General features: G+C 46.0%; 1 protein-coding gene across 2 annotated transcripts; it reads right to left on the bottom strand.

Annotated features, from left to right (window-relative positions):
• Positions 1-2163: 2163 nt before the first annotated feature.
• On the bottom strand, positions 2164-21963 carry WSCD1 (WSC domain sialate O sulfotransferase 1). Of its 2 annotated transcripts, XM_023939448.2 has the most exons (10): positions 21874-21963; positions 21117-21161; positions 14398-15090; positions 11519-11633; positions 10847-11031; positions 8135-8256; positions 5976-6141; positions 5312-5476; positions 4425-4625; positions 2164-3385 (listed from the first exon to the last, which is right to left on the bottom strand). In XM_023939448.2, exons 3-10 carry the CDS (start codon positions 14822-14824, stop codon positions 3033-3035), a joined length of 1734 nt encoding a protein of 577 aa, XP_023795216.1. In that variant the 5' UTR covers positions 14825-15090; positions 21117-21161; positions 21874-21963; the 3' UTR covers positions 2164-3032. The 2 variants fall into 2 exon arrangements, with proteins under 2 accessions (XP_023795216.1, XP_023795215.1); XM_023939447.2 differs by lacking the exons at positions 21117-21161; positions 21874-21963 and having other exon boundaries at positions 14398-16599.
• Between the last annotated feature and the right edge of the window lie 616 nt (positions 21964-22579).

Below are 22579 nucleotides of genomic sequence, written 5' to 3'. Positions count from 1 at the left end.
CTCATTATATTGCAGGCCATTGGAAGACACATTAGGTTCCAAAGAGGTGTCATGTAAGGTCTTGTGCTGATAATCCATCCTTTAATTATTTCATGGAGGTTAATATTGCTGCAGTAGTATAGTAGCTTGGTCTTAGCAGTCAGTAATGGGATTTAAAAGAAATGGGTTTAATGGAAAATTCATAAAGCAGTGCAGAAAGACAGAACTGCTCGTGATGACATTCATGCTTTTTTAGGATTGCTTTAAGGCTTTATTTTGCAGTTGGTTTCCAGGAAGAAAAAACATTTTCTCTCCTATTATGTCCTCTCTTCTAGTATGGTTTACCCACTTTTTAGCTGCAGTTCAGTGGAGAATCTGGATTCCAGCTTGTATAGTGTGGTTGTTGTTCACTTTAACAATCTCAAGTGTTAAGCTCTTCTTTTTCAAATGTGGCATCTCTGTTTTGTTCTGGTTGCCTGCTTATGACTCATGACTTCCTGAGGAAAACTGACAGCTTGAGGGAATTGCATGCATATTTCTTCCATTTCTAATATTTTGAATACAAAATAAGAAGGCAAGTTTACATGGAAGTGAACATCAACATGGCTTTCAACGGCATGATAGCTCCTTTTTTGTTGGTTTTTTGGTTTGGGTTGGGTTGGGTTGTTTGTTTTTTTTTACTGAGACATTCTGGCTAATTAAAACTAAGTGCAATAAACAAAGAAATGGTTGAGAGGAAAACCTGCCTTGCAGACAAATTGGATAAAGCACATAGAATATCTGCCCTTGCAAGATGGAGCTTGAGAGAGGATATATTCAATATCTGTGAACACATCTCAAGGTAAAGAGCTGCTTCAACTAAAAGACAATACTAACTGAAAAAGATGTGGTAGGGAAGGACAGTGTGAGCTATGCCTCTGTCCAAGCTGTTGGTGTGGGTCATGTGCAATGACCCATGAAGTCCTTCACTATTCCTATCATCCTAAAAGAACCCTGGCAGAACATATGCAAGTGATATCTTCGGGTGTCTGTACATACAGATGTATAATGTATATAACATGTATACATATTTTATACAAAATGTATAAAGAAGCAGCCCCTGTACCTCAGCTATTAAGAAATGGTTGGCTACAATTTCTTTTTTTGTTAAACAAGCAGGTTTTTGGCATTACAGAGCTAATGCATATTCATAATTTTTGCCAGCTCTAATTTTACCCACCTAGAGTCTTCATTAAAGGACATATGCATAATTAAATTGCCTTCTTGAGAGTTTACAGCCCATCTTTGCTCACCATTTACAGGTTTGAAATGATCAAAATATTTTTAAATGATCCTCTAATGCTGTATAAGGCTGGAAAGGCAATGTAATAAAATGTCATTCTCAGAATTTTCATATTTTGTGGTGAGCCCAAATCCTGGTTTGTGGTCTCAGGCATGTAATTCAGTGAGGCTAAGATCAATTGCTTTCTGTGAAGTATTTGTGTGTGTATATATATATATATATATGCTCCTTCCACAGTCTGGGCTCAGACTCTGTGGGCTGTGACCCATGTCCATCAACAGCAACTGCTGCCCAAATTCAACTTTAATGCATAATTACCAAAAGAATCAGCTCTTTACTAAGTCAGAGTAGAGATGGTGATAGTCTTGTTTTGTAACATCCTTATTTATCTACTTCATGGCAATATTTCAGTACCTGGGAATTTCTGTACTGTCCATGGTGTTTGGCACTGCCACAATATTATTTGGGGTTTTTTCTTGGTGTCCATGTGTGTGTGAGCAGTGTTGCTGCACAGGGGCTGTGTGGTGTCCCAGGGAGGGCTGTGCCACCCTGTGCAGGCACCACAGGGTCTTACTGCTTATCTTTAGCTGGGCTTACAGCACCCAAACTGAGTTGTTTTCTTTGAGTTGTACGCTTTGCATTAAAAAAAAAAAATATTTTCCTTGTGAACAAGCTCAGTCCATTGCAATTCCTCTCCCCTTTGTGGCCCTTGTGAGCCTTACTGCCAGGGAAGGCACTGAATATTGGGACAGGCATATGACAGCCCCACAACAACCCCCATACCAGGCAGGTGGCACAGAAATGAGCTGCGTGTGCTGTGTAAACAGGGAGAGACTTGGGTTGCAGCATACTCCATGTCCTGTATTGTTTTTAAAGCATCAATGATACACAGGCAGAGGAAGTTCAGCTCCCTTTATATAAACTTGTTTTATTAAAATTAGTATTTTCACTCAAATTTTTAAGAAATCCTTTATTTCACATGAACAGAAGCATCTCGCAGCAGGGCAGTCTCTTGGGCCCCAGGGTTTAACCACCTCCAGACAGCCCAGTGGCCTGGGATCATGGGGCCAGCTGCCCTGCCAGCCCCATGTGCCCCTGTTCTCTCCCCACTGCACCCTGCAGGGTCAAACAAACCTCAGGTGACTGCAGGAGTTAAAAATCAAACCTGCATGTCTGCTGAAGGGAACTCCAGAGGGCAGCTCTTAGTAGCGGTGGTTTTTCAGGCTGGACTGCCTCGGAGGTCCTCCAGGGATTCAGGGAGGAGGTAGGAGGTGCAATCCTACCCCTGCTGGGGCTGGAAGGGCTGGAGTTCACCCTTTTTGCTCCTGTTCCCCAGGTGTTCCCCGCTGACATCAGCCCGGCCTCGCTGTGGCCATTTCTAGAACCAAGATCACTGACCATGGTGACATTTAGCCCTGGTGTCCCCCCAGACCCACCGTGACTCTCCAGGTGAAGAGATGGAGATGCAGAAACCGGTGCCGAACCCCTAGCAAAGGTGGCACTCCCTTCTCTGCCACCCCTCTGGAGTCTCCTCCATGCCCCTGGAGCCAGGTTTGGGGCTGTTTGGGGTTGACAAAACCCAGGCATTCCTAACTGCTGCACTGCTCAGCAGCTTCCACAAGTATCTTTGCCATAACTGCTAAAGAGGTCTTTATTTTATTTTTTTTCCACTTTTCTTCTTTTTTGTTTGTGGATTTTTTGTTTGGGTTTTTTCTGCTTTTTTAAGAAAAAAAAAAATTATTTTTAACCGCAGCAGCATGATACTAGCATATCATCTTGGCACATACTCCCTGGGCAGCCCTGAGAAGTTTCTTCCCCTTAGGGCTTCATCCACTGTCAGGATATATCTGTTGATAAGATCTTTCATTTCCTGGGTGAATGGCTCAAAATTCTTTTGTTTAGCACCGGACCGCTTAAAATTCCCGTCCCTGTTGTTCTCCACACAGAGCAGCCGGTCCTCTGTCACTGTCACATTCAGAAACTCCACCATCTCCTTCAGCTTGGGGATGAGGCTCTGCTTCAGGTCCTCATAATGCACAACGAGCAGACGCTTCCCATACTTCAGCCACTCTAGGACATGGGAGGCCCACCAGGAGGCATAGGTGTTCACAAAATCTGGCCACTCTGGATCACCAGGAAACCAGGAAAATGAGACACTGTTAGCTATGCTGCACAACAGCAATTTTCCTTTGTCTTTGACATTAATGATACCTTGATCTCTATTTTCTATCTTTGATAATTTAATTACCTGAAGTCAAGACAGTCCTAGTGAAAGCTTTTGGGCTGGACAAAGAGCATTTGTGGCTGGAATGTAACAATTTGCAGTTAGCTGTATGGGAAAGGCACTCCCAGCAGACTTTTTCTTTTTTCTGGGGGCTATTTTGTCAGTTTTTGATGAAAAGGTCTTGAGTTGTGTCTGATGAAAGGTGATACATCAGCTTGTGAAAGAAATGTGCTGTGACACAGGACACTTCCCCCCAGCCCTCTGCCAAGCCACAGCTGTAATGCCTAAAATATGTACAAGGAGAAATGGAAGCCAAACAGCTTTTCTGCTGCAGTCTGAATGCAGCAGTGTATCCAGTGGGGAAATTGCAATCACCAGCCAGTTTGCCAGTCAAACATGTGAAGCGTGGCAGGCAGGTTCTGAAGTCTTTTCATGTGTTCAAGGGACACTGAATTTCAGGTCCATTTATTGCTATTACCCTTATTTTTCTGGAGTGCAGTAACACCTGTGCAGTGCTGTAAAATATTCTTCATGAAATGTCATGCTCCATTGGATACTCCAAATCTTAAATTAGATTTCTCATAGTTATTACATGCTGCAGGGGCAAATTTTCTTCACCTCAGCCTGGCAAATGGGCTGTGCACAGGAGTGTTGCACGTGGACCTGTTTTCTATGTCCAACAGTGCAGTGGCAGTGATGCTCCTGTGTGCCTGTGGCAGTGGTGCTGCACTCCCCTCCCCTCTAGGGGTGGACATACAGCAAGACCACAGCCACTGCCACCATGCAGGTGTCAGAGGTTTTTGGACTGATCTCAGCTGCAGCAGGACTCAAGTCCCACTGTATTTGTTTGCAGTGCTCACTCGGGTCCTAGCATGTCCCCCCTTCCCAGCACTCCGAGGAGATGGGTTTCAAACCAGCTTGCGTTGGGGAAATGCTCACCTTTGCTCTTCCAGTTGCGGTCGGTGGCATAGCCCAGATGCCCAGCGTATTTTCTGTTGAACTCTGCCATCAGTGATTTGTATGGGTTCCTTATCAACAGGATCGCTGAGTCGAACATTTCAATCTCTGTCTTGCCACTTTCATGTGTTTTCACACAGATGGTCCTTCTACTTCTCCAGTGGTCTTTTTCTCCTTTAAAACCTGTTTTACAAGACACGATTATTGGCTTTTTTGCCTGATTATGTATCTGTGCCTTTTCCCACTAAATCATTCCCTACAGTGGTGGAAAGTAGGTGGGACAGTACCAGTCAGCCAAACCATGGTGGAGCCCCAGCCACCATGCTGGGTATGTGCTGGCAGCCAGGTTATCCCTCTGCTGTTATCCTTATCTGCTGGGGGAGGCATCCTCAGCCCCGCACTGCAATGAGGCAGCTTTTCACAGGGCCAGTGCATGGTGCTTGCTGAGCCTCTGCACCTCAGGATACTGTTCTCCTAGAGCAATTAGTAACGTTTGAAAATTTAACCTATGCGTTTACTGAAAGGTCTTACCCACAGCATTTAGGTAACTGGTCTTTTGGACCAGCCTGTCAGGTGGGAGCTGCACATGTGTGTGTGCACAGGGCACTAGTGCAGGCAGTGTGCACATTTGCAGATGGAGAGGCTGGCTGTTTGTGAGGGCAGCTGCTCTGTCACAGCAGCGTGCTGTGGGAGCTGTCCCTGCTGCCATCTGCACTGCGGGAAGCTGCTTGGTCCAGGCGTGTTTAAATTGTACCAAACATGCTGACAGTGACAGCCATTGCTGGCTCAAGCAGAAGGACGACAGAGCATTAAGTAAAGCTCTGTGCTTTGGAAGGGCTGCCTGTGTCCCATCTCTTGGGCCCCAGTACCTTTGTTGTAGAGGGCTCCATCAAAGTAATAACTTCCTGTGTAGTATCCTGTGGCATGCTCTATCAGATGGCGTGCCCACGTATTCCCAGCCCCAGGAAAGCTTGACAAAGCAACAAATACTTTGGATTTTGTGGTTAAGAATTTCCTGTCCGTGCAGCGGGTGTCTGTGAGTGGAGAAGATAATTCATTGTTACCATTGTGGCTTTTTAGTAATTCCACTGACAGCTCTTGATTACAGAGTTTATTGTTTCTTCCTTCTCTCTTTTAGAAATATAAGGTATCAATCTGGTCTGGTTGTGAGTCAGCTACTTCCTAAAATTAATTCAGCTGTATGAGGTCAAAGAGATTATCCTCAAAGAGGTTTCTGCTGGTTTTGTGTAAGGCAATGCTTTTTTGATAAAGCTGCAACAAACCATTGTACTTGCCAGCAAGTTGTCTTAAAAGGTGTTGGGTAGTGAGAGAATGGAAAGATGCATCTTCACGAGCATGATTGCAAGGGGGGAATTTAGAGAAAGCCTGTTTCCTAAATTCCTGCCCGTATGGTGATACTCACTTCTGTGGCTCAGACTGCTGTAAATGAGATCACTTTTACCCACTGCAGACAGGGCACAGCAGCTGTTCACAGCAGCAGTGTCCCTGGCCAAGCGAGGCTGGAGCTTGTACCTTGCACAGGTGTCTGATAGACCAGGCAGTACTCTCCCCCAGCAGCGCTGCTGGCGTTGCGGGTCCCACTGCAGCGCAGCCTGTCCATGTCCTCGTGCAGCGAGAACTGCCTGGTGGGGTACCCACAGTAGCATTCCTGCCCTCGGATCACTGCCAGCGGGAACTCCTGCAAAAGAGGGGAAATGGATCGGTGTGTGAATGCCATGGCATCAACAGCCTGCAGGGAATGCTGCTGCCATGCAAAGAAAATAAATCGTAATGAGGCCACTGTCAAGATCAAAGCAGTGTCATTCTAAAGTTCCTGCTACTTTTCTGTTACTTCTTTATACTTGTGTTACCTTGCTTCTAGATAGGAAACCTACTAAGGTGTGCAATCATGAGGAAGGTGTAGTTAGTGTTGTTTGCAAGGAATAAATCCCTAAGGAAAATTCTTGTCTGTAAGAAGTCTTTTTTAATGGATTTGATGCAGAGTAATTCAGGTTTTGGTGTACCAATCTTACCCAGGAAGGGTAACAGGCTGCAAAGATGTATAGTGAAAGGGCAGTGAACCTCCAGCTGCTGGGCTAATAGTGGTAAGAATTAAAACAAGTTTGAGGGAAATGTGCTAAATATTTGCCAAAAAAATTAGCCGTTGTTTACTGGCCCTAAAATTCATGTTTTCTACTGTTTACCAAAAAGATTTGGGCTGCCTTAGAGTCCTCCGTGGGCTCTCTTGGTGGCACAGGGCTGTGTGGGTAGGCAGAAGGCTGAAGGAAGCTCAGGGAATATTTGAGTGCAGAACCTTCCAGTCCATCTATTCCATACCAACACTTTTTGCCTTTTAAAAGTCTTTTGGAGTCTGGGAGCATGTGACAGGACTGCTGAGCAGCTTATCTCTTGCTCTTTCCCATGCACTCATCCTCTGATAAGGAGTTGAATGCAACATGTGTGCTGTGTGTGCCCAACAGCCTACATTTACTTAGCGAATGAGATATGACATTGTCAAAAACTATTTACGGATTTGATCCAAGGGCAAAACAGTTCTGGGTTTGCCTGCAAACAGAAATTTTTCCTTTACAATGAGGCCGTGTTTCTCAGTTTGAGAAATTAGCAAGTGTCCCTGCCCTCAAACACAGCCTAGAATAAAAGTGTTCCTTGTGCCTCATGCCAAGTGGCTCCTGCAAGTGATGAACTTTTCTGGACGGCTGGAGGTTCTGTGAGGCAACAAGATAACTTCTCTGTACTCCTGCATCTTTAGAAGGTCGTCAGTGCAGGGTGCCAGTGGTGCAGTGTCTGTCCTCAGGGAAGGCTGGGTGGACAGGCTGACCCTCATCTGCACAACCTTCCCACAGTTTGGGCAGCACATGAGTGAGGAAGGAGAGAAACCTGGAGTGGGCTTTGCTGGGAAAATCTCAAAATTTTCCTAATATCCAAGCTAAACCTCCCCTGTGTTACTTGAAGCCATTTGCTTATTCTGTGGGAGAGGAGATTGCGCTGGGGCTATGGGTCCTGGTCAAAACACTGTAATCAAACAGCTTTTAATTGTTTTAATCAATTTTGTGATGCTGCAAAAAGCAATTGAACATTGAGTTTAGTGCATGAGGCTGAATGTGGCTGCGGGAGAAAACTGCAGTGACCATACAGTGAACCCTGTGTAGAAAGCACCAGCCCCATTAGAGTGAGGAGGACAGGGAGGGAACCAACAACCACAAAAGCAGAGGGTGCCCTGCCCGTGCCCTGTGCTTGGCTCCCTGAGTGGTGCCAGGTCCCTTGGAGGGCACTAGAGCCACGTTTCGGATGCTGCCAGGCCACATCCACCCTCTGGCAGCATGTATCCCCATGAGCTGCAGCCACCTCCCCTGGGGTCAGATGTGGCTCAGGGCTTGATTGGAATGTGACACGGAAACGGTGTTGATTTCGTCCTGGTCGATACTCATCACTTAGAGGAGCTTGCCTGTGTATCATGTCTAGTGGCACCACTCTGATGACTTTCCCTCCCGCCATCTCCACTCCAGCAGTTGGACCAGATGCATCACTGTGTATTTACCCTGTTGAGTTTTTTCCTTTAGAAACTCATTTACAAATTCAAGCTCTAAGGCGCTAATCTCTGCCCTTCCCTCAGCAGGTTAGAATTTAAAATAACAATAAAAGAAAGGATGTGAAATGAGAACCGTTCTTACTTTCTTGGAGCAAAATTCAGAGCACATCTCCACCGTCAAATTGGGCTGTATCAAAGAGGCGGGAAAGGTGTCTGTTAAATTTTCTGGAGCTCTAAAACATCCTCGATAGATAACATTCCTCCCTGCAGGGTTATGAAATAAGTTTATCTTAGAAAACGATGTCCATAGTATCCTGCCTCTTTCACAAAGAATAATATTAGGTTCAGAAGCCAAAAATAATAAAATAAATTTTGTATTACAAAGACTGCAGAAATAACAGAAACTACAATATACACTAGAAAAACGTGTTTCAAATGGTGTGGTATTGAAAGGAGCACATGCCTTTATCTTTGTACAAACCACGGGACACAGCACTGCAGCACCGAGTTTGAGTTAAATTTCACCAGCGAAGGGCATTGCTATTGTTTGCGGGTCCCAGTTTCCTCTGAAGACCTACTTTCCCCTCAATGAGTTAAAAGTCCCATATAAAAATCTACAAAGCTCCTGCATCAGAAAAGGAAAGGAATGTAAATGACTCCTGAAAACCCCTTCATCGAACCCACCTTCCTCTTCAGCTGCCCCTCTGCTCCCACGCCTTTTCAGGCCAAGGGAGTTTGCTGCAGCCTTTCAGACTCTAAACCGGTCTTTTGTCAGCTGCTCAGGGAGATCAACTTTCATTGTGTCTTCAGCACCAGCCTCGGATTTCACCTGCTTCTGCAGAAACACCACAGAGCTTGGCACTAGTGAACAGTATTGTCAGAATTGATGTGGGAAGTGATTTGAATGACAGGAGAGACGTGGTGCAGTTAAGAAAAAAAAGAATTAGTTCTGCATGAATTTATTGGCAGAAAACCCTGACTCTCTAGCAAAAGCCTAGAGCAATCTGAGGAGAAGCTGCTTACAGTTTGTTCTTGTAACTATTCAAACCATTTACTAGAAGCAGAGCTGGATCTCTGGGACTCAGGTGATGTGAAAATAAAATAACTCCACCCCAAGCTGAAAGGAACAGGAGTCTATCTAGGACCAGCTCCCTTGAGCATGGCCCCAATGAATAAAGAGTGTTTGTACTTCTCAGAATGTTCTTGAAAGGTCTTCTACTAAATCTCACACTGATATTTAATTCCTGGAACAAAATGTTTACAAACATGTTTAGAGTTTTCTCAGTGTCAGGAAGAAAGCTTGACCTGACTGCACCAGCACTGGGAGGGAGCAGGATGCTCCATGGAGAACCCATGGATTACACTGGACACAACTGGCTCTGTGTGCTCTGCCTGCTCTCTTTCGGGGGGAAGGACACGCTGGGGCACACAGGACTCTGCCACAGCCACCCCTGGCCACCAGAGCTGCACCCTCCGGGCCTCCTTCCCGTGACACGGGGGCTCGAGTTGGGGTGTTCAGGGAGAGAGATGGGAGACAACAAACCCTGTCTGGGAGGGTTTAAGTGGGGATGCCACTGAATCTGCTCTGTGTAAAAGACATGAGGTCTGTGCTCTATGGTACACAGCATAAATCATGGGGGCCTTTACAGTCTCCGTCACTTTCTAACATACTTGTTCATTGTGATTAATACTTCTGCTGGCCCTGCAACTGCCTTGTGTCAGGGGGATTCTTTAAACAGACAACTATCAGGTATTACTAAGGGCAAGAAAATCACATGTCTAGCTTCAGGTTAGGCTAATTTGAGGAGTAATTCATTAATACTTAAAAAAAATAAATAAATGCTGTCTTTTCCTGAGGAATAGGTTTATATATTTAACACTGGAGGTTTAAAGAGTGATGTATGTCCTGGGAAACCTGCCAGTATGCCTGTCAGCCTGACAGTGGCAATTCAGGTCTATATACCTTTGATATATAATTTATATGTAGCTGGTTGGATTATTGTACAAACCTTGACTTGTATTTAAGAAGAAATGAAATACCACCAATACTGGCACAACCTAAGGTCTTGGTGTTTCCTCTCAGCAAAGAACATCCATAACGTTTTCTGAGCTTGCCAATTGCAAAGAGTGATACGCTGTTTAGCTCTGTTACGTGCTTTGTGTTTGCCTTAAGTTTTATCCATTGAGTCCCCCATGGCAGCTAACTGAATGATGGGTATGGTGTGTTGCCATCTAAAGATGGAACAAAATTCCCAGCTGCTGCTGGAACAGAAGTCCATGGAAAAGCAAACTCTGGTCTCTTTTCTCTCAGGAAAGGGATTGATGTGGCTCTTTCTGTCCTCCACTTATTCCTCACAGTCACAGATCACTTACTTTGTTTAGGATCATCTGAGTGTAGCGTGGCCTTGATCTGAGTGATTTTCTGCCCTCCTGTTACAGGGCATCTGTACAAGGCTATTTCTTACAAGGCTATTTCTTAGACACACATGGGTTTGTAGCCCTTCAATAGATACCAAAGGGAGTGGTTTTTTCAGCTGAGATTGTGTTTCTGTTGTAGTCATTCTGCTCTGTGCTGAGTTTCCTCCCTGGTGACGGGAACCTCCTCTGTGGCAGCCCTGAGGCAGCGTGCCAGGCACATGTCCCGCTCTGGGGTGGTGGAGCAGCACTGCTATTCTGGGGACAAGCCAGGGACCAGACCAGCAGCAAATGGACATTGTGCCCTTCAGGCACCTTTGTCCTTTGCTGTATCAAACTCTGGTGACAAACGGAGCCAGACAAGCAGCAGGGACAGCCCCTGCGCTCAGCCTGGCTGTGGCATCGCTCCTTCGCGGCCTCCCTGTCCGGTCACACTCACTCCGCCTGGCTCCAGGCCGCAGCTGCTCCACGCTGTAGACGGAGAGCCGGTTCACCCCTCCACACACGGAGCCCTTCTCGCCCTTGCACTCGCTGTTGCACTCCTCGGGCTTGGTGGCCGCAGCTGGCAGCGTGTTCCCACAGTAGCACTCTGCTCCGTATGCCAGCCCCGCGTAGCTGTAAGCCCTGCAAGGAGAAATACCAGCCCCTGTCACTGAGGGGCCCATCTGCTCCCCAGTTTGTACCTGAGGAAGGCAGAAACCTGTCCCCATGTCCCTGCATACAGCTCCTGCTGCCTTGCTCTGGAGCTGACTCCGTCCTGGAGACAGTGTGGCCTCGGCAGCAGGGGCAGCCCCTCAGCAAGATACAGGCTAGACACCAATACCCATCAAAAGATGGATATCTTACGAAGACTATTTAACCAAAAAGCATTTTTTGTCCAGAACAATAGAGAATATAATGTTAAGTAGCCATGGTGCCATAGAGAATAGGCAGCAGTGCAGCAGTCTGCTTCAAGCAGAGAAGCAGAGCTATGCTGTGCCTGAAGGTATGAGATAATCACTGTTTTCATAGATGCTGTATGTTTAACATAGGAATGTTTTTCCCATCTCAAATTCAGTTCCACTTATTGTCAAAAAAAAGAGAAAACTTGTAGTGAAAAAATACCACTCACCTCTCAGCACAAGCTTCCTGACAGTGAGCTACTGTCATTTTTCTTAAGTCATAAAAAACAGCTCCCTTCAGCGTCCTCTCCCTCGAATCGTGAGTGAAGCAGCCCATATAGGTGCCTGTGTGCATGCAAGACCAGGGTTAGGCAATGCATATGGGATGGAAGGGAAAACCCCATTCCAGGCTTATCCAATGCTTCACGCTGAGAGCAGGGCTGCGTTTGGCCAAGTCCAACCTGTCTGGGGTCCCACACCCTCTGCAGAACTCTCCATTGCTACTGAACCTTGGTAAGGGGTCAGTGCCACTGTCCCATGGAAATGGGCGAAAAGGAAACAAGACTTTCCCTTCCCCAGGTTCCTTTCAGGAGACCTGACATTGCATAACCAGACTCTGTGACCCACACAGGACTGCAGCACCTGCATGCAGCTGCTGTGTGCTCAGGTCCCTCTTTTGGGTGACAGAACATGGCACTTCTCTAAAGTACAGCAGAATGTAGCCTTCAAAATGGAAGCCTAAAAACTTCCAGAAATCCTGTTGGATTTCTCCCAAGTGTTCTTTAAAATCTCTAGCTGATAATGAGATGGTGCAAGAGAAATATTAAGAAAATCAATTTTCTTTGGATATAGAGAGTTACATTAAAGCTGTAATGGAAAGATAAATTCACTTTAAACTAGGCAGCACAATGCAGCTATCGCACTGAGCTATCTCCTCTCTGGTGCAAAGGAATCTCTTCAAATATGTCTTGCTTTACTTAGCATAGGAAAGACAAATATTTCTCTTAGACTGCATTCAGTGCTCAGGCTAATTTTTGTTGTCATGAACAAAATACTGTAAAAATCCAGCCCATTATTTAATATACAATTGGAACAATGATGTGGAGTCCTACTATTATAAAGCAATTATGTGTCTATAAATACATTTTATCATCAACATATGAAGGAAAAAAAGAAATTTGATTTTAGAAATAGCAACATTGATATGATAACACAGGGAAACTAAATAATGTAAGCTGTGGATAGGAAAATAATGGTGAAAAATGAAACTAAAAAACCTTATATTAACTAATACACAAGAAAAAGGAAGTTTGAGTTGCTCCATCAGAGATTTTTGAGCCAGGAATAATAAATCAAACATTTAAATATTACAAACACAGCAGTAGATTCAAAGACCTGCACAAGGTAATTTGCCAACATGTAATTAGAAAATTCACTAGCTGTGAATACACACCATTAATGATGTAGGAGTCAGGCACCTACAACAAATATGCTCCGCATTTTATGGGAGACTTTTGATTTGGGTACTTCAACTCTTTAGCAGCAGAAAACTGAGGATGTGGGGCCGAAGAGCCTGAGTAGGGGTCCTGGGCAGGCCAGCCACTGTCTGCCCTCCTCCCTGTGTCCCTCCCAAGCCACTGCCAGCCTGGCAGCAATTTCTCATTCACATCCTCCTATGAATGAATCACGGAGATTCCACCGTCTCACAGTGGCATGTCATATTATGTCAGCCATACAGTCCTTGTCACCTCTGCATCCTGTTCAATGCCAGAACCAGGCCAGGGTAACTGGAAATTCCATCCACTGGGAGCAATCAGAATAGAAAACATTCACTGTTGTATTAACAGTATTGGCCAGTGTCTCTGTCAGGGAAAGTATGGTCCCTACCCTGAGCCACTTGCAATGTCAGCAGGTGAGATAGCCTGGCCTGCAGAGAAAAAGGACTTGGATTTTCTCACCGAGGACCATGTGCTCCTGGGTGGAGACAGAGTGAGGCAAAGTGAGCTGGGAGGCTCACAGGCTGGAGCCATGCCATTGCTTGTGGCTTGGGGTAAAGGTCTGCCTGAGGAAGCCTTTGGAGGGCTGTCTAGCAGCCCCTGGGCAAGGAGGGGCAGAGCTGTACTGCCTCGGAGCCACGGCCTTATTAGAATGGCACCCATGAGGTGTGCACAAGCCCAGTCTCTATGGTCAGGCAATGCTGCTCTACTAAGCAGGAACCACAGGGCATCACTGAAACTTTATTAAGCATTATAAGCACAGAGGAGTTCATTAGGTCTTAAAAGGGATCCATAATGAAATAACAAGCCTCTAAGTTTACTAGAAGTGAATTGGAGAAGATAACATAGGTAGTTAAGTTTTAATTAATTACCTTCAAAGGCATTCCAATGCTTGTTAACAATATTGTTATTAATAATGTGCTGTCATGTTCAATCAGATATTCAAATTATGCATATTTGAATCTACAGTTCAAGATGGTGAGATGTACAAATAAATAGTCCTTCTGTCCCCTCTCATCAGCAGTTAGAACCTCAGCAATGCCCTGGCTGAGTAGCTCTTAGTCTGTCCTCTGCCAGCAAAACCCGCAGCATCCATGGAGCAGCTTGAAGCTTCAGGTAACTCCAGAGGTTCAGTTTGCCTGACTCACACTGTATGACTCATCTCCTACCACTATCGCCTTCTCATTCCCATTTCTGACAATTCCCTCAGAAAGCAGCATGATGTGGAACCCATTTTGTGGGATTTTGTGCCCTTTTGTTTGGGAAAATTTATTCAAACATAAAGCAGTTCTGAAATGTGGTGTCTAGTCATCCAGATCCCATTCCTGTTTTATTATCAGTGAAACACCTCCAAGAACAACTGGTTCTTCTAAAAGGCAAACCATCAAAGATTGCAAACTCATAATTTGCTGCTGCAGTGAGGGTACAGCAGCCACCCAGCATGGATCCTTTGTACTTTGGCCTATGCATATGCCTAAGAACTGTTTTGAAAGTGGTGATGAGCAAGGAGGAAGGCAGACAGCAGGGGCATGTGATGCTCACCTGTGTCTGCTTGGGATCAGCAAAGCACGGTCTATGTGTGTGCCAGGAAACGGGTAGGGTCCATCCCTTACCTTTGTGTTCAGCAGTGTGCTTCGTTGCTTTAAATCCTGCTGTCTGCAGGGGCTCCTGCTCGCTGGTGAGCCTGTGAAACCATCTTCTTCTCAGCTGCCTGAGCTCTGAGTTGCGAGACAAAAGCCAGTGCGGGCTGTGCTGCTGGTCCAGAGCTGGCTCCTGCAGCGCATCCATGCCCACCAGCAGCCTGAGGCCAGGGCGGGGGCTCTGCAGGGTCCTGGGCTCTATGATCCCAACCCTGCTCATCTCCTCCAGCACCGGCAGGGCCTGGTTAGTGGGGGTCCCACGTGAACCTTGCTGGATAACCAAGCGTGTCCGCTGCAGTAGCAAGAGGCTGCCAGCCATCAGGTAAGCTGCTGTGAGGAAGAAGAGCAGAAACTGGGTCCGGCGGAGAAACTTCTGTAGCCTGAAGAAAGCTTTGGCCATGCCCTTCCTGAAACTGGCCCTTCACGCTTCCCAGTGGGCCCCCAAATCTCCGTCTGGCCAGACACTCATTCCTCCCATAAGTTCAGGCCATCACTTTGGTGCCTTCTCCTGATGAAAAGCTTCTTCCCAGCCAGCTGCAGCATGGAAGAAGCCTGGTGTGGCACTGCTGCCAGCCTCAGGCGCCTAGCTGGCCCAGGGGCTCCGTGGGCTCCTGGGGTGATGCCTTCATTGTGCCCTGCCGAGCTGCCAAGAGCTGATGCTGAAACCTGGAAGACCAAGGGGTGTAAGGCTGGTTCACGTCCAAATTGAAAACATCCACCATCAGGGTGACTTTCCCCCACCCACCCCTTTTGGCTTTATCTGAGCATTTCTCCATCTGTTGTTTATAATTATGCATGGTAAGAACTCTATAGTCCAATGAGATTGATTGATTGAGCTCAAGCATCTTTGGACTTTTTTCATTTCTTCCTTTTAGCTTAGAATGCCCAAGAAATACCTTAATGATGAGGTCATTTCTCTTGGGATATTTGGAAAATAAGTTCTTTATTTTAGTTTGTCAATAGCCAACACCTCCATCCTTTGTCACTGGATGAACAGGCATCCTTTTAGGGAGGTATTACCAAATTCCTTCCTTTCAGCTAAACAGTAGCTCAGCTACAAATGCAGATCAGAAGGAAATAGACGTGTGGGTGTGTGGGAGGAGAAAAGAAATTGCATCAACTCACAATAGATAAGATAGTAATTATTAATCTCTGTGCAGCACAAAGAAGTTGGGCTTTATGCTGGAAGGATATTTGGAGATTCTGTGTGTGTTGCTTTAACAGAAACCAGAGATCCTGCTATATTTTTTTAGTGGATGCATATTGCCAACTATTGATGTGGAGATGCATGTGAAGAAAAACTAGTAAATGTTTGAAAAAATTTCAGCTCAAGTTCAGCAGATCTCTCTTGACTGCTGCTGAGCTTTGCAACTTTAGTTGTGCTGATATGTACCACGATGGGATTGTCTGGGCAAGAAAAGCTCCTTTGTGCTCTAGGGAACCTTTAACCTCCCATGGCAAATAAAAGCTGGCATGTCCCCATAAGTTCCTGTTTTCCCAGTCTATCCTTTCTCTGTGGAGCCAGGCAAGTATTGAGAAAAGATGCAGTGTTTTCCAGAAAAGAAAATATTATGGCTTTTGCTTAGCTTGCATTTGGGGCACACTCCTGAAATCTACAGTCCTGGCAATGAACATCTGCTCACTGTTCCTTGTTTCAGTAGCTGATTGAAAGTTTTGTGGATGTTCAGTTATGCTGCTTTATTAAATAAATGTTACCAGTTAAGTCTCCACCCATTACCTTTTTCATTAGGTTGTGCAAATTCTTTCTGTCTTAAATAGCAATCAAACCAAAGATCCAAAGATCCAAAACTTCTAGGAAAAAAATAAATTAAGGCTCAGCTGAATTTTTTGACAGTTGAGGCAAAATTCCTTTTGTGTGACCTTTTAGCCTCAATTCCTAAATGAGGCTGTCACAAGCCAGAAATCTCTGTCTCTAATTTTACAATTCAGGTGATCTTGAAGACCTGATTTGGGTACTTTTGTTAATGGTATTTTTTTTTTTTTAAAGTATATGCATGCTGATTTTAATTGTAGAGGACTGAGTAATATCCAAAATAATATCCAAATAATAATATATCTAAATATAATAATATCCAGAAGTATTCAATATACTGATTCTTTCTCCAAGGGCTGGTGAGCACAAACAGGTGCAAAGCACTGCCAGGCTGTAGTATCTTCAGTGAATTCCGACTGCTCTCTCCACAGTAGAAGTTACACACCTCCTTTGCTCCAAAGCCAAAGAAAATGCATTGATTTACACCAGATAAAGAGCTGACCCTTAGAGTTAAATTATTGAAAATCTGATCACTGTTGTGAGTGCTCAAGAATTGCAGTAAAAGGGTCAGAAGTACTGATACAAATGAACTGAAAATTAGCCATAATTAGATCCTGCAGGTTGTTACTGCACTAATTCATCTGAAGAAATACTGTCTATGAGCATAGGTAGGATTTCATTCACTAGTTGTTCCTGCTATGCAGCTACTGTACACTTGAGCTGTCCCCAGTGGAGAATGTGTGATCTGAAAGCAAGCAGTGTGCAGGTATCAGCCACCTGAGATTTGGACTGGGGATGCCCATGCTGTGTGCGGTACCTCGAGGTGAGGCTGGGTCAGCAGGGCAGGTGCCCACACACCTTGGGGCCAGGCACTCCACACTACCTGAGGCAACCCTGTCCAGTGAAGCTGCTGAGAACCCTCAGCGGTGAGATGGCAATGACTGCAGTCACACACAAGCTCAAAAGGTTTAAGATTTCCTCCCCCGGCTAGCACCAAGATAAGGCTAGATAAATCTATCAGATTTGCAGTCATTTCTGACCAGCTGTAATTCAGGGTTTCATAGCTCTTTTGGTTTATTTACTAAGAGAGAGGCTTCAAGGCCAAGTTCTCAGATGAGTCCCAGTTGCTGAGTTGAAGAGGCTGTGCTGGGGCAGCTGGAGCTTTCTGGCTTATCAAGCAGTGCCCACATCTTGGCTGGAGAAGGGTCATCAAGACCATGTAGCAAAGGTCAGGCATGTTATGCTTGAAATTTCATTACTGGCCCAATTTAGTACCTTTTAATGCCACTTGTGTGCTTGGTCAGTGGATTTTGGTGGAGTTTCTCCATGCTTGCAGTGATGTAAAGTGCAACAGTTGGGGGCCGCATCACCACCAGGATGAGAGGATCTGGCACTTGCCTGGGCAGCATGTGGCAATGCTTCCTGGAGCCAAGGGAGACTACTCTGGCCAATGCCTTCCCAAACAGCACCTGGACAGGGCATAATGTTCTGCCTCCACAAGAGCAGGATGGAAAACTTGTGCATCAGCAGAACTGGAGAAAACACCCAAGGTATCGGACCTAATTTAACTGTGCAGCATCCAAACATCAAGAAATTATTGGTATTGCTCCTAGTGCTCTGCCACGTATTTGTTGGTTTATTTGTTGGCTTTATTTGTAAGGAGAAGCTGCTTTGGAGTCTCAAAGAGGTAACTTTGCCCTTGCCCAATGGTTGAAAAAGTTCAAATGGTACAAGGCAATTTTGCTGCATTCAACATGATGTGTCCGAATTACCTCCAGATGCACTGGCCCTTAGAGCAGTTGCCATGATTGTAGTAAAACCCAACCAAATAAATAAGCAGACTCTCTGCCCACGACCACTGCTACAAATGTGCAACTCAAAAATTAAGTGTTGCTTTTTAGTAGGGAAATAGCAAAGTGCTGCTGACATAAAAACTGACATTTGATTTTTCCATAAACTGCATATTGCAATATCATCAAAGTATGCCTAAAAGAGTTGAAGTATATCACTTCTCATGATGATATTTAAAAGGAAAGACCAAGGAGGAAACAACTAGTATCTAGTTACAGAAAACATGGCATTTGTCTTTTTCATGCATGTTTCTCCTAAAATGAATGAAGTAAAATGGAAGAAGATAAGTCTTCTATCCTTGTTTATTAGTTCTCACAGCCAAAGGGATCTTAGGACCATATGAATTGGAAGTTGTTAGTAAAATCATAAAATTCTAATTGAAAGGACAATGACGGATAATTGATGGGGAGTGAGAACTGTTAAATGGCAGAGGAGACCGCTAGGTGAAGAGTGCAATGAAAGGGTTAACACTGCACTGAAAAACGGGCAATAATAATCACTGGAAAGTATCAGCTTTGAGCATGGTGAGTGAAAGCACAGATCTACAGGGTGCTGGGACTTCAGCAGGGAAAGGATCCCTTGCCACCAAAAAAGTTGCTATAAGGAAAAGCAGGTCAGTACCTTGCTTCCAAAATGAACTCGTGAAGTGTGACAGAGGATGTCACACCAGGCAGCTGCATTAATGTATTTGTAAAGAGAAAGAAAAGTAACAATAGAAAGTTCTTGGCAATTCTACTCTCCTAGCTGAAGGAGCATTTATGAAATTTTTAAGGGAAGACTGAATATTTTCAGTGATGCCAGGAATGTTGGTAAAGGCTGAAGACACTGAAAACAGCCCCAGACTCGCAAGTGAGGAGTTGCTTAACTGAGGATTGTCCCTTGATGTGTGCTCAGTGCAGAAGCTCAGGTCAGTGCTGCATCGACAGCTGCAGGTCATCAAGAGTCGGTCCTTGTCTAAAGACCAGCAGGATTTTACAAATTCAGAGTTGTTGTCAAGGAAGCAAGATGATGTTTCCTATTGTAAACTGAAGGGAATTGGACTCATGATTACTATTTTTAGAAAAATCCATCCCTAATCCATGTCTCTCCTTTCTTTTGTCAGCTTTCTTTGAGGACAAATGCAGTCAGGCCTCAGCTGAAAGATTCTGTCTTGCAGCCTTTTCCTTGGATACACAATGCCATTTTCTCAGGGTGTTTTGGAAAGTCAATACAAATATCATATTATGTGAATCCACATAGGAAATAAAACTCTTAAGAAGCCACAATTTTGATGCTGGGACCCTGTCAATTATTTGCAGTTCCCTTTATTCCAATAGATAAAATCATTCTGAGAAACTTCAAGCTCTTCTTACAACTTAAAAAGTTTTCCTTTCTAAAGGATGTGTCTGTGCTGACCCCACACGTCTCCCTGTTAGGTCTGCCAACAACCTGGAAAAAGCACCCAAATTTATCCACATGCTGTGGTGACAAGCATTGCAGCTTGAAAGGACTTTCCAGTGAGTTTACCATTGCTTGCTACACATGTGCTTCCTACAAGATCTAATCAGATTGCAAAGTTATCTTTGATGGAGAGATTGTGTTAAAACCATTAAATAACACTGAACTGTGATAAATAAGAAAAACTATTTCTGAGGAGTCAGCAGAAAGATGGAGAGAAACTCTGTAGTCCATAAACTGGTCAAATCAAGTTGAAAATAACACAGATTTAATATATATATAATACCCTGTTTATTCAGTACAGGAGGCATTTTACTGTGACAGATAATTCAGCTTTGGAAGGGAAAGGCAATGTCACAGAGCAGAGCTGCAGCCTAAGGCTGGAGAAGTCAGCACTAACTTGTGCAAATCCTGTCCCAGCAGCTCTTTCACCAGATATTCAACTTTTTAAGACCAATTTTTTAGCATAGATAGGTGTAAATCCAGACAATAATGTTGTTGGTGAGCCTGAGGTGAGGGTTGCAGAAGAGCCTGTGGGAGGCAGATGGTCCAGCAAGGCTTATTATGAGTGCTGACTTGGAAAGTGCTCAGGCACAGCTTGAGAAGAGATCATACCATGGTATTTCTCCATTAATCCCTCACTTTTTACCTAGCTCAAGTCATAATGCAGCAATCAGCAGGACTGATTCCATGCCAGGATGGAAGAGAGGAATGCAGAAATACGTATACCCACATTTCAGGTGTACATGTGCATCTGCATCCATGTGTGTGCATTCTGTAAAGAGAGGGATGTGTGCTCCCGAGGTAACATACAGTCTGCTGTCACCATTCTCTGATAAACTGAAACCTTTCAGCAAACTATTACCGAATCTCAAAGGTATTTTATTGACAATAAAACATTCATGCATGATGTACGTTCTTAGATATCAAGAGTTCAAGCACCCAGCAATGCTCTATCTGCAGTTTCCAAAAGTCCCTATGTGGTCTGTGGCTGAAGTTTTTTACAAGAATGTTGTAACAAATGTACCATGTATTTATGTTTGCCTTAGCCCACAGAAACTACAGATGAGATCTTTTCCTGTGTGCAAGGAAATCTACTAGAATTAAAATAACATTCTGTATTATAAAATAACTGTAACTAAATCACAGGTGTTTTAAAAGCATCTTTCATAAACCCTTCAATATCTGAATTCCTGCAATAGTCACCTACTAAATATTATAGTCTATTTGTTCAGCACAGTGATGCTGATGGAAGCACTGAGCTCCCACCAGAGCTCAGCACTGAGAAACTGATGGGAGAAGCTGAGCATTCCAGCCTGCCTCGCTAGGCTGTGACACAAACACATTTGCAGTATCCACTGCTGACTTTTCAAGTATAATGTTCCGTGGATGCTTGGTGAAGGGCATCTCGAGAGCAGTCTGCAGTCTTTGTAAATAATGCCGCTAAAGCCCCTTTGCTTAGATGCTGTGGATTAATTCAGTAAAACAAACAGTCATTGAGACTGCAATGAATGCTGATACCTCAGCCTCTGCAAAAAGTTGTCCGGTTACTGCTCGTGCCCAGGCCAGCCGGCCCACGGCTTGCAGAGGCAGATAGCGAACGGTGTAAGAAAAAGAGGAAAAACCTCACCTTTCTTTTGTGGCTGAGGAACCCCTGCTGTAGCCAGGCAAAGTCCTGCACAATCCAGTGAAATATTACAAAAGGCCGTAATGCATATCTGAAAAGCTGATAAATCCTTCTCCCTCTGCCCTTCCCTACTAATCCTTCTGCTGCCTCCCGCTTCCAGCGCGCAGAGCCGAAATCCTGCGAGCACCGCTCGGTGCCGTGACCGGGGCTGCGGCGCTCCGCTCCCTCCCGCTGCCCCCGAACCGCACAGCCCCGAACAGCCCCGAACCGCACAGCCCCGAACCGCACCGAACCGCACCGAACCGCACAGCCCCGAACCGTACAGCCCCGAACCGCACAGCCCCGAACAGCCCCGAACCGCACAGCCCCGAACCGCACCGAACCGCACAGCCCCGAACCGCACCGAACCGCACAGCCCCGAACAGCCCCGAACAGCCCCGAACCGCACAGCCCCGAACCGCACCGAACCGCACAGCCCCGAACAGCCCCGAACCGCACAGCCCCGAACCGCACAGCCCCGAACAGCCCCGAACCGCACAGCCCCGAACCGCACCGAACCGCACAGCCCCGAACCGCACAGCCCCGAACCGCACCGAACCGCACAGCCCCGAACAGCCCCGAACCGCACCGAACCGCACAGCCCCGAACCGCACAGCCCCGAACAGCCTCGAACCTCACAGCCCCGAACAGCCCCGAACCGCACCGAACCGCACAGCCCCGAACAGCCCCGAACCGCACCGAACCGCACAGCCCCGCTCACCGCTGCCGCCGTCCCTCGAGGGCTCCCTGCGGCTCCCCAGGCTCCCTGCGGCTCTCCGGACTCCCTGCGGCTCCCCGGGCTCCCTGCGGCTCCCCGGGCTCCCTGCGGCTCACCGGGCTCCCTGCGGCTCACCGGGCTCCCTGCGGCTCACCGGGCCGGGGCGCCGGGGTCCTGCGCCCTGCAGGAGCTGGCGGGAGGGAGCCGCTCCATGGCCTCCTGCTCCAACAGGCAGGATGGAAGCAGCTTCCGCGCTGCGCTGCCAAAATCCTCAAGCACAGCCAGTGCGCTCGTGTTTCATAACGCTCCCCTGCCCGAGGAAGTAGCCTCTCCTCTAAGGCTGCTTCACAGCAGAGCTCTGCAGCCTTCTGCAGCTGCCGAGGTTTCCAGACCTACCCATTCCCTCTGCTTGGGTGTTTGTCCAAACGCACGGATGGCTGCATCAGCGGAGAGCTGAGTGGCGGCAGCAGCAGCGAGAAGCCCTAATGCTATCAGCTGAACGGATGCTCCGTGTTTGTTTCTCGTGCCTCTTCCCACTAGGGGCACATCCCTTCAGAGCTGCCCCTCTGGAGACCCGGATCCCTTCCCAACAGGTCGAGAGGGTACCGGGAAAGCAAGTCCCTGACGGCGCCCGGGCACCAGCTTGGAGATTTCAGGCAGAAAATTGTTATTCTGGGCACAGGTGGCTGGAAATAAATTATTTATAAAT

The sequence above is a fragment of the Cyanistes caeruleus genome, chromosome 21 (assembly GCF_971803275.1).
Source record: "Cyanistes caeruleus chromosome 21, bCyaCae1.hap1.1, whole genome shotgun sequence".
NCBI lineage: Eukaryota > Metazoa > Chordata > Aves > Passeriformes > Paridae > Cyanistes > Cyanistes caeruleus.
This window is presented reverse-complemented; position numbering and strand designations above follow the sequence as displayed.

What these genes read in the sequence shown, in the direction of transcription:
- WSCD1 (XM_023939448.2), bottom strand. Translation starts at nt 14,824, where the DNA reads ATGGCCAAAGCTTTCTTCAGGCTACAGAAGTTTCTCCGCCGGACCCAG. An exon ending in CAGGAAGCTTGTGCTGAGAG is followed by an intron (nt 11,032 to 11,518) that starts GTGAGTGGTATT and finishes TTCTCCTTGCAG; the next exon opens with GGCTTACAGCTACGCGGGGC. An exon ending in CTATCAGACACCTGTGCAAG is followed by an intron (nt 5,477 to 5,975) that starts GTACAAGCTCCA and finishes CTCCACTCACAG; the next exon opens with ACACCCGCTGCACGGACAGG.